This window comes from Mesoplodon densirostris, chromosome 6, assembly GCF_025265405.1.
Source record: "Mesoplodon densirostris isolate mMesDen1 chromosome 6, mMesDen1 primary haplotype, whole genome shotgun sequence".
NCBI lineage: Eukaryota > Metazoa > Chordata > Mammalia > Artiodactyla > Ziphiidae > Mesoplodon > Mesoplodon densirostris.
In genome coordinates, this window is record NC_082666.1 from 60,498,358 (window position 1) to 60,514,740 (window position 16,383).

A 16,383-nucleotide genomic window follows, 5' to 3' on the forward strand; every position below is an offset into this window, starting at 1 on the left:
ACAGAAGTTCAAAATTATGTTAATACAGTAGGTTTTTAGGTTTGCTCATCCGAGTCAAGATGGGGAGGATCTTCGATTAGTTGGCCTTGCCTCATGGGAAGAAACTTAACTACAGAAAAGTTGGCAGAGTATTTTTTTGTTTGTATGCTATAGTTTATTTTTTTAAGTTTAAAAAATTTTTAAAGGCTTGTAAAACCTCTTTTTCAATGCTTTTCTTCAGATATATACTTTGTCATAAAAACAAGACCCTCCAAATCACTCCTCTGACATACAATTAGTTCAACATACTTTTTATTTTCTGTAAGGGATTATACCTTTATACTATTATAAATACTTTAAATAACCCATTTCACTTTACAGCCAGTCTAAAAATTGTTTTATAAAGAAAGGGTTGTCCTTCATGATTTATAAAGAATTGCAGGATATAAATTTGTACTTTTCCTTCCAGTACTTTTCCTTCCAATTGCCTTTATACCAGGGAATATGTCCAATATTCTTTCCACAGCTGATACCATTGGATATTCTAAAAGGGAAGAGAGAGGAGGAACCTGACAGGTTTGAGGAACAATGAAGGGATCATAGTGGGCCTTTCAGAGACCTACCTGTGCCGTGTTGCTGAGTTTCATGATTGAGTTCAGGGTAGAAAAGGAAAAAGCAAAATCTAAAGACAAGAGAGAAGCTGACTAGAAAGAACTAAAGCTGTGCCCAATAGCATACAGAGTCATTTATTCAGTAAAACATTATTTAACCCTTCTCCCTCTTATTTATATGCTTTATTAATACTAATCAGCTTTTACCCAATCAGCACAAATCTTTGGAGGAAAATAATAGAACATAATATAATTTAAAAATGTACAGTTTTCAAATTCTACCTCAATAAAAATTTTTTAAAAAGAATTTACAGATTTCAAATATTTAAGAATCTCATGAACATTAATAAGTATTAGCAACACAGTTCCCCCCCCATTGCCCAAGGTGCAGGCATAATGATAGTGTGTCATCAGGAATGAGGACCAATTTCCTAGCCATCAGTATCAAGGATGTGGATACTTTTCTCTTGGGTGCCATGTCTTGGGATCTTCCTTCATAGATGTAAGGCTCCAGGGCCTATTCCTTCATGGATGAAGGCTCTATCTTAATGTCTGTTTTTTTGTCTCTTCTTTTCTCTCCTCTCTTTCTTGTTTCCATAAAAATGAAGACTAACAGCTCTCTTGTGTTCTCTACTTGGCTCTCTCTGCCATTAAATTTATGCGGTTGTACTTCCTATTCAGAAGTTGCCCTGGCTTAATCTCATATGACTGGGTGGGCAACTCTAGACATTGAGGCAAGCTCTATCTTTCTCTGAAAATATCCACCCTTCCACCAAGCAGCAGGTGAAAAAGAACTTTAAAAAGCCTGAAACAGGTGATCTAGGTCAGCCTTACTCTAGGAATTGGGACACTCTCTCTATTATTCCTTAGTTCTTACTCAAAATATACATCTCCTACTTGCCCATTTTCTTGATGGCTAATTGGACTTCACTTATTTAATAGCAATCAGACCACTCAGCTGTGAACTTAAAGAAAGCAAAGACAGTCCTCCAGTCATTTTTAATTCTAGGCCCCTGTCCACCAGTAAACTTAGCTAGAAAAGCCTTCAAGAAGGTCATCTGTCTATTTTTATTTCTAAAGTATTTTTTGGTGACAAAGCCTCAGAATGATAGAATGTTTGTTTCTCTAGGAGATCCTACAAGAAGGCAAAGGTTTTGGATGTTCTGGTCCCCTGGCTAGACACCATCTTATTCTCATCCCATTAATAACAGCAGAGTGAGTCAAAAAATACCTCTCAAGTGAGTCAATTAGGTAATATAACAAATTCATTCATCTGCTTAGGTTTAGGCATCCTGATTAGGCATGCTTTTTCTCTATTAGCAATTGCAATTGCTTTCAGAAGTTTTCAGAGAGGCACTTTTCTCTATAATTTCTTTCCTCTAATAGTCCAAAAAGCTGGAATAGATGAGAATCTTTTGCAAGGTTCTGGCGTATAAAAATTTAATCATACATTCCCCTATATACTTTAGAAGTACCAATCATTATAATCCATAAGCAATTTATTATGTTTACTATTCTTCATGTTATTTTTTGTTGAAGAAATTAAAGTGAAAAAACACTATAAGGATCTCTAGGGGACAGAAAGCAAGTTATCTCCAGAAATAGCACCCCAAACACCAAGTCCTTTAACTTTCAGGGGCTTAGACTGAAGTACTCTTCTTCTCATATTTTTATTAGTGTTGAGGAACAAGATGATATATTATTTACCTTAAAAATTTTGGAAATGTATAAGCTCTGTGACCCAATGACTAATTTGTTTAAAAAATATAATATTCCATTTTTGTAAGTATACTATCTGCTACTCTGAGATAATAAATTTTACAAGTGAAAACTATAACTCTTCAAAGCATAAAAATGAAAAGAAAACAATCTGATTTAACATCCAGTTTAAACTAAAGTATGCATAACCTAACTCCTTATTTTCCTGGATTGATATTAGATCACATCATGTAATTATCATTAAACAGAACAAAAACTGATAAAATACATATTTAGTACCCCAAACATGTTAGATGGTCTAGAAGTTGAAAATGCTGATACAATTCCTATGTTTAAATCATACACATGTATATAAATGACATGCAAGGGTAGAAAAACTATTAAAACTTAAATAAATGGTTACAACATGCTCACAGGAAGAAAACACACTACTTTATTTCTCTTGATGGGTATTTATCATCTAGAGGAGCCCTCCACATTATTTGTTAGGTAATTTTGTGTATGAGACTAATGATTTGTTATGGAGACCTCGAGGAAAATATGACTCACCTCTTTCCTGTGCTCAAAATTTTTTTCTTTTTTCTCTTCACCTTTATCTCCCTTCCTCATTCTCCTTATCCTACCACTGAAGGCAACTATTTTTATCCTTTCAGATAACAAAATAAATACTCTGATATAAAGCAACTTAATAACTGGGAAAAAAGGAAGGGAAATGAGAGGAAAAAATGTAGAAAGGAGAATTGAGAGAACAGAGGGAACAGAGAAACTCCATTAGAAACAGTAAATTAAAAAGACCTAACTCTTAGAGAAGTAAACTTAGTAAGAATTGGAAATAAACTATTACTGTAATTCAACTCACCTGAGTCTTACAGCTAGGCCCCAATTATTATTTGGGGATAATATAATTAATTAATGTGAAAATATATTTACAAATCTTAATTTGTAAGTAAACAGTTTCGTTTCATTGTTGCATGGACTACTTGATTACTCAAATTTATTGAAAAAAATGTAGAAAACTACATGTGGAAGAGGAATAAAGACAAGTATTAAGTAAAATGTTCTGGGATTAGAATGAATAATTTGATGTAAATGAACACTGGAAGTCTGAACAGTAGCATACTGTTTATTCATGATAAATAATGTAATGTGATCATTCCCAAATTTAAAAATCCTTAACTCCACAGCTGATATATTTTAGGGGTGGGGTGGGGGGGTGATAGGTCTAGTTAAAAAAAATCTGCAGGTCAAAAGAAATCTGTAGGTCAAAAAGTTTAAAGTTGCAACAAAATAGAAGAAACCAAATTTGTACAATCAGGAGAAACAGTGGCTGAAGAATAATGATGGGGGCTCTTTTCACAGAGGATGATAACATGCTGGGCTCCCCTTTCACCAAAAAGAATGCAATGGAATATTTTGAATAACATTTAACTCAGATATCAAAACAAACTCCCCAACATTAAAAGTTATTGAGTATTGAAAGAATTTTGAGTAGAATGAATTATGCAAGTTTATAGAATCTTTTACAGAACACTTTAAAGATAAGACCACATTATTCTATGCATAACTGAACTATATACTGTGGGCTTTATAATAGAGTTTAACATTGTGGGTTTTGGACTCAAGATTACCTACATTTGAATTCTACCACCTGGTAGCTGTTTGATTTAAAACAATACTCTAAGACTCAGTTACTTGATCTATAAAATAATAAGAGATACTACTAATAATATACCACACAGGGCTGGTGTGGGGCTTAAATAGTGGGCAAAAGCCCTTTTCCCAGTGGCTGATACAAAATAAGCTCAATAAATGTTAACCATTATTCATATATGGTTGTTGGAGGTGACTTACATTTGTACCTCAGCTTAAATAATATATTTCTAAAATAGTGTGTGTACATGTAAACACACATTCTCCCTGGCTTATAGCACAAGTTTATGTTCTTTATCTTTATTTATGATTATGCTCCAACTGGAAGGCCTTCCAACTTGTATTCTTAGTTTTTCTACATTTTTACACCACTCCAGGACCACTCACTCAAATAGTTAAAAATTAAATGGACTGGAATAATATTTAAATTAAGATAGAAATATATGCCTGTCAAGTTTAAAAATACTTTAACAATTCAAATAAACATCTATGATTTTTAAATTGCATTATCCAAAGTGGGATAGTGTTGTACATAACTCCTCAAGGTTCAATAATTTAACATTTACTGATCATTTCTCATGTGGTAGGCAGGTCTCCTTCAAACTCCATGATCCTCTGTTCTTTCTTCCTATTTAATAACTTCAAAAAGCTATCTTTATGTATGAACTAATTAAGAGTGAACTGTACAACATTAATATAATGTCACTAGCCTTTTCATAAAAGGAACTGTTTCCTAGGGGGGTGTGTGAGTGAGTGAGTGAGTGAGTGTGTGTGTGTGTGTGTGTATGTGTATATATTCAATATTCTCTAATGAATGCTAATAGTCTAAGCTGACAACAAAGAGATGTTTACTGCAGCTTTATTTATAATAGTGAAATATTTAAACAGCATACGTGATCAACACTGGAAAAATGGTTAAATAAGTTATATTAGTGCCTCCAAAATAGTTATATGTCATGATACTGTTTTTATATAACATGAAGTGAAAGATAATTAGGGTATTCAAGATATGTTAAAATGCATTTAAAAACCTAAAAGGAAATACTCGAAATGTTAATGGTATTTGCCTCTGGAAGATGGAAGTATACAGTAAAGATTTTTTCCTGTGTTTTTATGGATAACTATTTACCCACAGACTACCAAAGAAATATTAACTATAATGTCTACTAACTGTAGGCAAAATTTATGAAGTATAAATAAGTAATCAAGAACTTTTAAATTAAGTCTAGTTGAAAATACTAATGAAAACCTTAGGAACAACTTCAAGGATCTAAAATAATATCAAAATTAAAATGCTACCATTAAAATTATAAATTCAGAATGAGTATCAAGTTAAAAATCAGTGAAGTTCTCCTCTCCAACCCCCACCCCTTGAGAGGTTAACTTTTGACGAACAAATAGAAAGAAAAGGGAGTTCAAACTGGGGGTGGGAAAGAGAAAAAAATAGAACAAATACAAGGAAAACTAAGCCAGTTCTCTAAAGCAGCAGATCTGCTTGCTTTTTTCTTTTTGCCTCCACACTGTTCATAAGCACACCATATTGGCATCATATCTCTCATTATTGTCCATGATAATTCTTGGAGGGGATAGTCATGATCCTGGGGGAAGGTTTACATGGTTTCAAAAAGTATCCCAGGGCTTCCATGGTGGCGCAGTGGTTGAGAGTCCGCCTGCCGATGCGGGGGACACGGGTTCGTGCCCCGATCCCGGAGGATCCCACATGCCGCGGAGCGGCTGGGCCCGCGAGCCATGGCCGCGGAGCCTGTGCTCCGCGACGGGAGAGGCCACAGCAGTGAGAGGCCCGCGTACAGCAAAAAAAAAAAAAAAAAAAAAAAAAAGTATCCCAGATCAAAGTTCAGGTTATGACACATTCTCCAAATAGGAGCATATAAGCTCTACCTCTCCAAATTTAGTAAAAGCACTGACTGACTAGGGAATTTATGGCTTCAGCTATAGTCATGTAGAAGAGTTATGAGAAATTTCTCTCATTGATGTCTTCTTATCTTCTCAGAATAAACATTACTAATATCACTTCATCAAAGAGAGTCTTTTTTATCCCTAAACTAGGAACCTGCCCCAGCTATGTTCCCAAACCTCCTACTACTGTTAGAACATGTATCATTCTTACATCTCCTATTTAATGTCTGTTATCAAATAGATTTTAAGCTGTGAGAGGTGAAGAATAAAGGCAGTAAAAAGGTCATCTATGCAGATAACTGGGGTAAGAGATTTCAGGCAGTGGAACCCAGTGCAAAGACCTTGAGGGTGAAGAATACCTGGTATGTTCAAGTGAAAAAACAAAGTTAAATGTGGCCAAAACAGAGAGATTAAGAAGCGAAGGCAAAGATGAGATCAGGGCTTCCCTGGTGGCGCAGTGGTTGAGAGTCCGCCTGCCGATGCAGGAGACACGGGTTCGTGCCCCGGTCCGGGAAGATCCCACATGCCGCGGAGCGGCTGGGCCCGTAAGCCATGGCCGCTGAGCCTGCGCATCCGGAGCCTGTGCTCCGCAACGGGAGAGACCACAACAGTGAGAGGCCCGCATACCGCAAAAAAAAAAAAAGATGAGATCAGAGGGGTAATGCAGAGCCAGATCATGTAGAGTCTCACAGGTTGTAGTAAGGACTTCGGCTTTTGCTTTTAATCAGACAAGAAACCAGTGGGGGGAATTTAAGAGAGGAATGACCTGATTTGACTTACTAAGTTTTAGCAAGAACATTCTGGCATCTATGTTGAGAATAAACTCAAAGTGGGTAAGGTCAGGAGCAAAGAAACAAAGTAGGAAACTACTGCAATCATTCAGGTAATACAAGTTAGTAGTCACAGCAGAGGTAGTGGGAAGTAGTAGGATTCCAGACACCCTCTGAAGGCAGAGCAGACAACAGCTTAGTTTTGAACATGTGAAGTCTGAGATGCCCGTTAGGCATCAAGTTAAAAGATGCTTAAGTAGGCGATTAGATATACTCTTTCCTAGAGTTCAGGGAAGAGATTCAGAGCAGATAATCAAATCTGGGAGTCATCAGCATATAGACAGTATGATTTTGAAGGCCTAGGTGAGTAGATAAAATCACCTAGGGTATGAATTTAAACAGAGGGAAAAAAAGAGGTCCTAAGATTTTGGCTTGGAACATTTTAACATTTAGAGGACAGGGTGACTAAGGAAGACTAGAAAGCAACAGAAAAGAAACAGCTAGAAACTGAAAGAAGAAAACCACACAACTGTGATATGCTGTAAGCCAGGAGGAAAAAAGGGGTTTCAAAGGATAGAGTCATCAACTGTGACAATGTTGCTGGTAAGTAAGGTAAGGTGAAGACTGCTAGAAGATTACTGAATTCAGCAATATGGGAGTCACAAATGATTCTGCAAAGAGAAATTTTAGTGGAGTGAAAGGGGCAAAAACTTGATTGGAATAGGTTCAAAAGAGAATGGAAGAAGAGCACTTTGAGACAAGTTAACTCTTGCAAGGAATATTGCTGGAAAAGGAGACAAAGGAAGGGAAGGAAAGGAATATAGTAAGGTCAAGACAGGTTTTTTTTGTTTTTTTTTTTTGTTTGTTTGTTTTTTTGCTGTACGCGGGCCTCTCACTGCTGTGGCCTCTCCCGTTGCGGAGCACAGGCTCCGGACACACAGGCTCCGCGGCCATGGCTTGCGGGCCCAGCCGCTCCGCGGCATGTGGGATCTTCCGGGATCGGGGCACGAACCCGTGTCCCCTGCATCGGCAGGCGGACTCTCAACCACTGCGCCACCAGGGAAGCCCAAGACAGGTTTTTTTTGTTGTTGCTTAATTGTTTTGTTCTTCCATGCAGATCAGAGACACAACAGCATGTTTTTATGTGGTTAGAAATGATCCAGTAGGGAAAACTGACGCCGGGGAAGAGATGAGGAACACCTCCTTCTGAAGTTTATAATAAAAAGTTGAGGAGGGAGACCTCAGTAATCATCAAATTATATTCTGGTAAATCCACGCTGTACTTTACATGTTTCTGTTGGAGCATGGGGAGGAGGAGAAGAGCAAGAGCTATACATACTGTCATGGAAATATACCCAAGGCATATTATTTGAAAACAGCAAGTTAACGAACAGTAAGGATAAATTAATTAATATTAAAAATGTAAGATACCTAGATTGGTGATATGTGTATATGTACACAGACACAGTATATAATGCATGAAAAGGTCTGGAATGACTACTCAGATGATTACCCCTGGGGAGGGGAATGAAATGAACTGGGATGAGTGGAAGAGAACTCAAATCTGTTATATTAGCATTATCAGTACTTCTATTATCATTTCAAATTTTTATGATAATATATTTATATAATGCTTATAGAATTAAAAAGATGAAATAATTTAAAAATACTCTGTTCTTCTAGAGGAACTCTAGGATACACTCTCAAATATTAAGAGCAGTAAAGTCTGGGGCAAGGGCTTCAGGCAGGAGGGCAGAGAACTTTATTTTTTTATACGCTTCTGAATTTTTTGAAAATTTATCACAAGCATGTATTACTTTGGTAATAATCACTTCAAATAAAAATGTTTAAGTATTCAGTTGTTTGAAATGATATTGAATCTACAAAAGTTCTCAGGTAGGGTATTAAAAAAAATGGTTGCTCTCTGCAAAGGCTGCTAAGGAGGATCAACCAAAAAGTAGAATTAAGGCTGAAACAATTTATCTTAAATTTTAAGTTAAGCAAGGCTGAAAAAGGAATCTTGGAACAAAAGACTGAAAAAGTAAATAGCAAAGGAAACACTGCCTTTTTCTTCCACCTTACCAAGTTCTCTCTTGCTAACTGAGAGGAGAAACAGCAAAAGTATTTGCACATGAGAGAAAAGAGTTATGAACTTTAACAACAAGCAACCCTAAAGACATATTTTAATATAACTTGCCATGGGTTAGGGACTTTCAAGCAAAAAATCAAGAAAGAGGAAGAAATGTTTGCGTTAAGTACCTACACAATGAAAAAGAGAAAAGAATTAAAGTTACTAATAAGGTCCAATTTTTCAAGTCAATTTAGCAACGGAGTCTGGTTTAGGAACAAAAGCATAATGGGCAATCCCACCGTATAAAACAAAAAGGTGGAGCTATTCTATTCAAAGTGGAGAGGATGGACACTACCCTGATGCTTGGTGTCATCCTCGTCCTGACAGAAACTCGAAGGAAACACAGATTTTAGTCGAAAAACCACAGTTACAAAGCATCATTTGAAAGTATGTGTATAAAGTTTACTTAATAGTTATTTATTTCATATTAATTGTAGATGTTGAATTTCCACAGTGCTTTTTTAGGAGAAGAGTAAGTTTAGACAGAAATAATCCCCAAATAACATAGACTGCACCATTTAACCTCTCTAAGCCTTGGCTGCCTCAACTATTAAGAGGAAATAACATCAATCTCATAGGGTTGATCTGTGTAGAAATAAAATTATTTCTATAAATATGTACACCACACAAAACATAAAGAATTCAATAAAAGTGTTTTTTAATTACTAGCTGTAATTATTGCTGCTGTGTCAGCATACCTAAATAGCTGGGTAAGCCTTCTTGAGGGGCTCCTTAAACAACTGTAAAGTAAAATGACTACTTAAAAGAAACACAAAATAAAGAGAGAAAAATCCTTGGAAAATATTGATCCTAAAGACCTCATCAGCATACCCATTTGTGTTTGTGCAGATTTGCCAATAAAATAACGTGAAAATTCTATAACTGAAAGACTGCTTTAGGTCATAAACTAGAATCATACTTGTTGAATAATTTCTCATTATAGAAGGCTGAATAATCCCATTCTCCAAATCCTTCCTGGTTTGAGGACTACAGTCCTAGTATGTTTCATAGTAGATATCAAAACTCCAATTTATAAAAACAATATCCTACAGAATAAATTTGCACGTATATTTTAAATGTTTCAGCCTTAACAGCCATAAAAATACTCACATAATTTTGAATATTACCAAATTGAATCATATTTCATTTTTAATTTTGAAGAAGCAATATAAAAGGGAGTAATAAAGCAATATTGAAATGTGCAAAAATTTGAATTCTATATATTTTTATAAGTTCACACATATAAATTTACATTTTTATGACAGAATAAAAGCATACTTTTTGATACGATATACTTTCAGCTGTGTGAACATCTTCCTGGTTCCTCAGTACCTTCTGTGTGTCCATATTCAGAACCTGAAGCTGCTGGATCAGTTCTGCTTGCTGTGCTGTATGCGCACTGTTCTGTTTGTACAGATTCTGCAGCTCCTGCAACTCCTTCCTGTGCAAAGCAAGCAATAAATAGAGAGAAGCATGAATAAAGATCATCTTAGTTAAATAATTTTGTTCATCTAAAGTTATAGATCAGCCTCCAGTTTTTTCATCTATTATTTTTTACTGCAGGCAAACATTAATAAGAGAAATAACATATGAAGTATTTAATATTTATCACATACACCTAGGAAGTATTGATAGAACTACTATGAGTTTCAAACCCAAACACTTATCAATTTTCTTTTATAGCTTGATAGTAATAAAAACCCTGGATATACAGTCATACAACCACCTTCTTATTGAAATTAAGTTACACTTCAGTTCCAAGAATTAATAAGCACTGATGCCAACTATCAGTTCTGAATACAGGGTAACTCAACCTTTCATTTTATATTATATAGAAACTTAAATGTATTAAAAAGAATCCCAAAAGGTAAATTAAGTTTTCAAACAAAAGTTCCTTAAAGCACCACGAGTTTGTCACCTCAGGGGCCTAGGCTGGGCTTCCTGTGACTCCTCTAACCCATCTTGAAGGAAATGATGAGGTTTTTTGTCAGAAGGAAGGAGAGCAATACAAGGTGAAATCACTCCTTCCAACCAACCCAGGGTAAACTTGGTAAGTAGAAGGACAAATGAACTGGAGTGACAGTCTTCATGGCCCTAAGGGTCCAGGAAAACCACACCTCTGGGATAGAGGTTTCCAGATTCCTGTGCTGATGAATCCTGTGTGATACAGGTCATATAAAACTAGAAAATATGTTGTAAAATAAATTTGAAGAGAAAGATATTTATAGAGATGTATTTCACAGAAGTATACATTATAGTATATATTTTGGAGACTATTTTTAATGGAGACTTTTCTTTACTTATAACCTCAAACTGGTGATTCATTCACATAAGATAAATCTTAAAAGTCAGAAAAAACATAAAAGATATGCAGGCAGTTGTTGAACATGGATGAATATTAATATGGGAGAAATGAGTTCTGCTTATTTATTTATTTATTTATTATTTTTATTTTATTTTTTTTGCCATGCCACATGGCTTGCGGAATCTCAGTTCCCTGACCAGGGATTGAATCCAGGCCACAGCAGTGAAAGTGCTGAGTCTTAACCACAGGACCACCAGAGAATTCCGGAACTCTGCTTTTTTACAGGTTTAGAATATTAATGTTCTCCAGATACAACAGAAACCCCTGAACCTACACAGATACATGTACATACACCATCTGCCTTAGTCCTTTTGATATAACAAAAACAGCACAGACTAGGTAGTTTACAAAAACCAGAAAGTTATTTCTCATAGTTGGGGAGGCTGGAAGTTTGAGATCAGACTGCCAGCATAGTCAAGTGAGGATCCTCTTCCAGGTCGCACACTTATTGTTACATCCTCACAAGGTGGAAGGCACTAGGGGCCTCTGAGAGGTCTTTTTTACAAGAGGGTTCTACCCTCATAACCAAAGCACCTCCTTAAGGACCCCACCTCCTAATGCCATCACATTAGGCATTAGACTTTCAATATATGAATTTTGGGTGGACACAAACATTTAGACTATAGCACTTTTTTTCTGTAACTATTCAAAAAACTGAAACCTGTAGAAAATAATAGTCCAAAAATGGGGGAAGGGAAAGAAGAGAATCAATAATGGCACATGCCTTGAGAAAATATAATACAAGAGAGGGAGAGAAGAGACACATAGTAATGATTCTTGCTGAGTATTGTCATTTTTCAAGAATAACACTGGCAAGAATTATCAAAGGAGATAGGCAGTAGCTGTAGAATAAAATTCCATCAGCATAGATAGTCAAGATATGTGTTAGCCAAGAGACCTAAGTAAATGTTGTGTTTAGAAAGGAGACATGATGATAATACATATCATCTTTCAATACAATACAAAACACAAAAAACTTATTTCTCCTCTAATAACAGAAGATAATTTTTCTTAAAGAGAGGGCCAGAATCAGTAATTGGCTTGGATTTAAGGGTCATTTGGAACAAAATATATGTATCTTTAATCAGAAGAAACACTTGAGTTGGGAGATGTTCATACTATGAGACAGTTGGGGAGTAAAAATCAACTAAGAGAAGAGCATATTCTTATCTCTCATCTTGTGCTATTTTCTGGTCATACTCTCAGTAAATGGAATGGAAGCATAATTTTATATTATGTATAAATGTTTCTTTCTTTGTGTCTTCTCACACCACCCTCTGAAAAGTAGATGAGATAGAATGTACAACAATGTTGCAAATATGAAAGTGGAATTTGATCAGTATCAAAGTAAGCTGCAAATAAGGCTTTGGAAACATACATCTGGACAGCTGGAAAACACTTAACTTGTGTAGACCTATCTTCATTTGAAAATGAGTAAAGAAAAACAAACAGGACTTATTTAAAAGGAGTACTTAGAATTAAGAAAAAAGAAATGTTATTGTGCATACTCAGAGAAAAATTATACCTCTGAGTAGGAGTTATTGAAGGAATTATAAGAAAGGTCTAGAAAATGTATGAAAAAGAAACCATTGCACTTCTCTTAATTATCTCAATAGAAAGCCAAGATGGGAAGATAATCTTAACAAAAATGTCTGTGAAGGTAGGGACTTTTTTGCTAACTGCTATAAATGGACAACCTAGCATAGTTCCTGTAGCCTATTAAATATTTGTTGTTGTCTTAGACACATCTTATATACCTTTTCAGATTCAGCTCACCAGCCTCCTAGATTCTTAGTCCCTTGCTCTGCCTCAGACTATTAACTACCACTTAAGCCTATAACATTTATGCAGCTCATGTGGCTCCATCACTTGAAGTCAACCAGCTGCATGCCTAGCATATTTGTCTCCTTGTACCACTTCCAGATTAGGATAAAATGCTACAACACAGGCATGGTATAAGCAGCAAACTTTGATCAATGGAAGATAAAACACAAGAAGAGTTTTTTTGTTTGTTTTGTTTGCTTTTTCTATCTGATGGATTGCTATAGGGCACGGTTTCTTTCTACAGTCTGTCCAGAATCAACCTGAGTGGCTAATTCAATGCGTCTGATGTCTCTGCATGGCTCATCATGAAGTAGTGGACAGCACAATGATGTGTTTCCTTGAACTACTCTTTATCCTTCCCTGCCTCAGATTATTCTTCTCTCACTCACTCTGCCTTGGAATTGAATCTCTCAAGTAAGTAATCAGTAACCTTCACTCAGCCTCTGTTTTCTAGGATACATGGGATAAGACAGTTGTTGAATGCATGAAATGATAAGGATAACATAAAGAAGAAAGATTGTTAAGAAAGAAAGATGTCATAATAGCATTAAAATCCATAATGAGAGAAGTTATGAGGCAAACCAAAACTATGGAAAGTAAAATTAATTGGTAGGTTCAAACTTGAGAAGTTCCTCCAGATACGGATTAAAAAGAATAAAGGAAAGTGTGGGTTGAACTGAGACTATGCTGAGAACCAACAACACTTCTTCCCATCTCAAGAAGAATGTTGTGTCTGGTCTTACATTTAGGTCTTTAATCCATTTTGAGTTTATTTTTGTGTATGGTGTTAGGGAGTGTTCTAATCTCATTCTTCTACATGTAGCTGTCCAGTTTTCCCAGCACCACTTATTGAAGACACTGTCTTTTCTCCATGTATATCTTTGCCTCCTTTGGCATAGATCAGTTGACCATAGGTGCATGGGTTTATCTCTGGGCTTTCTATCTTGTTCCATTGATCTGTTTCTGTCAATATTATGACATAGTATGAGTGTGTTTTGTGTTTGGTAACTGCAATCATTGTTGCTGTTGTTGTGGTCATCCATTTACAATGCTTGGTGTCAGTTTATTTCTTTCTTGTAAAAATAAAATACAGTGTGTGTGTGTGTGTGTGTGTGTGTGTGAAAAAAATACTTTTTAAGATAAAAAAAGGAAGAAGGTTAAGCTGATTAAAAATACTGTATTGCTCAGTTATAGTGATGTTTACTAAGGGATTGAATGAGCCATAGGATAAATTAGGAATATCCCTTTAGACATCAAATTTGATAGCAAAGACTGACAAAGGGTTTCAGACAGCATCTATAGGTTATTTTGCAGTTACCAAAAAAAAAACAAAAAAAACTTACTGTTACAAAAACAAAGATTTGCTTGCTCACATTACATGTGGCTTTCCCCTATCCTAAGCCCCAAACTGGAGCAGTAGATGACATTAGTAATATGCCACTCTAATGGCAGAGGGCAAAAAGTAAAGGCAATTCAAGCAATGACTCTTTTAAAACTCTTGCCAGGACATGATATACGGCACTTTCACACTCATTCCACAGGCCAAAATAAGTCACATGGCTAAATCTGATGTTAATGGAGGAGAAAGCATACTCCAGCAACAGAGAAGGCCCTGGTAAAAATGGGCCTTTAAGATGAATCAAAATTGAGTATAGGAATAAACACATCAAGAGTAAAAAGTTTAACGAAGAGCACTGAAGCAATATAGAAAACTAAGTCTAAATATCTTTAGGCACGGTGGTTATGCATGAGGAGATAAAGGTTATGAATCCTGAGATGCAAAATGAGAAGGAGTTAAAATGGTTGAATGTATGTCCTATCTTACTAAGTGTACATAGCAGGGTATCAAATCCAATTCAAGATGAAATGTAGTTTTTCTTTAAAAAAACATAATTACATCAACCTCCAAAGTTTTTTTCATGCCATTTCTTACTTAGCTTTAGAAAAATAGTTAGTGGTTCTTATAGAGAAGAAAAAATTATCTGAGATTTAATAATTCTTTCAATTTCACTTCAGTGTCTTATTGTTCCATTATATCACAAAAACTGAAGTTATCACTTATTAGAACATGTTCAGGACTTCCCTGGTGGTCCAGTGGGTAAGACCCCATGCTCCCAATGCAGGGGGCCCGGGTTCAATCCCTGGTCAGGGAACTAGATCCCGCATGCATGCAGCAGCTAAGAGTCCTCATGCCACAACTAAGAAGTCTGCATGTCGCAACTAAGAAGCCTTCATGCTGCAACTAAGAAGTCCGCATGCCACAACGAAGATCCCATGTGCTGCAACGAAGACCCAATGCAGCCAAAAACAAACAAACAAAAATGTTCAATACAGTCCCTTTTATCTAAGAACTTGTTTACCTACTCTTCAATCTATAAATATGTGTTGAGAAAAATATAGAATGATTCCAATAAAATTTTAACAGCTATTATTCCTCTGGGGTTGTATTTTAACTCTAATTTTTTCCCTCTATCTTCTTTGTACTTTTCGGTACTACATGTAGTTTCTTATAATTCACATGTATCATTATACCTAAACAATTATATACTTAGTTTGTTACCATATAAATATAAACCCCAAAAAAGAATAGCAATATTAATTTCAGAGGAATTAAAACTCAAGGCAAAAAAAATTATACAGAAAAAAAGTAAAAAGTACAATTCACAGTAAAAACAAAATAACTTTGTTGGACACTTTACCCACCAAATCATAGCACATCAAAACAAAATAGCACAGAAAAACAACAAGTAATAAAAGGAAAATCAGTAGGAAACTATAGGGAAAAGAAAGATTCCATTTAAAACAGTAACAAAAACCATGAAAGAGCTAGGAAAAAAATTTAAGAAGAAAGGTCAAAACCAGCATAAGGAACAAAACATTTCATAAGGACAGAAAGGTACTGAAACAAATGTAATGCCATTCCCATACTCTGGGACAGAAAAACTGACATCATCAAGAGGGCAATTCTCCTTCAGTTTGCTTTTAAATTTGATGCCATAATAAAATAGCAGACAAGAAATAAGCCAGTTTAACCTAAAGTTTATATGGAAAAATTAATTAAGCAATAAATGTCCAGGAAAGCTCTGAAAAAGAGCAGAAATGGAGAATGCACCACATATTCTCTTATCCAATATTCATCATCTCTACACTATTACTCTCTGTACTCTAGCCTACAATGTAGCCTGAGAGGCCAACTTCCACAGACTACATTACATTGGCTCCCTTTCTTCTGGGTTTATATTTGAGTAGTTGAAAGTGCTGGTCCATGATTAGAGGGTAAAGGAAAAAGAGGTCAAGGTATTTCATTCTCTATCTCCCTCTCCAATGAGCCACAGTTGGCAGTGTCTCTGTTCCTCTATCTAAGAATACTTCTCCTATTAGTCAGCCTCTCTCCCAGGGCTAGACTTCTCACAGAGA

General features: G+C 35.7%; 1 protein-coding gene across 5 annotated transcripts in view; it reads right to left on the reverse strand.

Annotated features, from left to right (window-relative positions):
• CNTLN (centlein) overlaps nucleotides 1-16,383 on the reverse strand; it is a 361,905-nt gene that overhangs the window by 203,113 nt on the left and 142,409 nt on the right. For 4 of the 5 annotated variants that reach the window (XM_060102083.1, XM_060102084.1, XM_060102080.1 and 1 more), the window contains exon 7: nucleotides 10,056-10,218. In XM_060102083.1, coding sequence (XP_059958066.1) covers nucleotides 10,056-10,218 — 163 coding nt within the window. The remainder of the gene's footprint in view (nucleotides 1-10,055; nucleotides 10,219-16,383) is intronic. The other variant, XM_060102081.1, reaches the window with a different exon arrangement.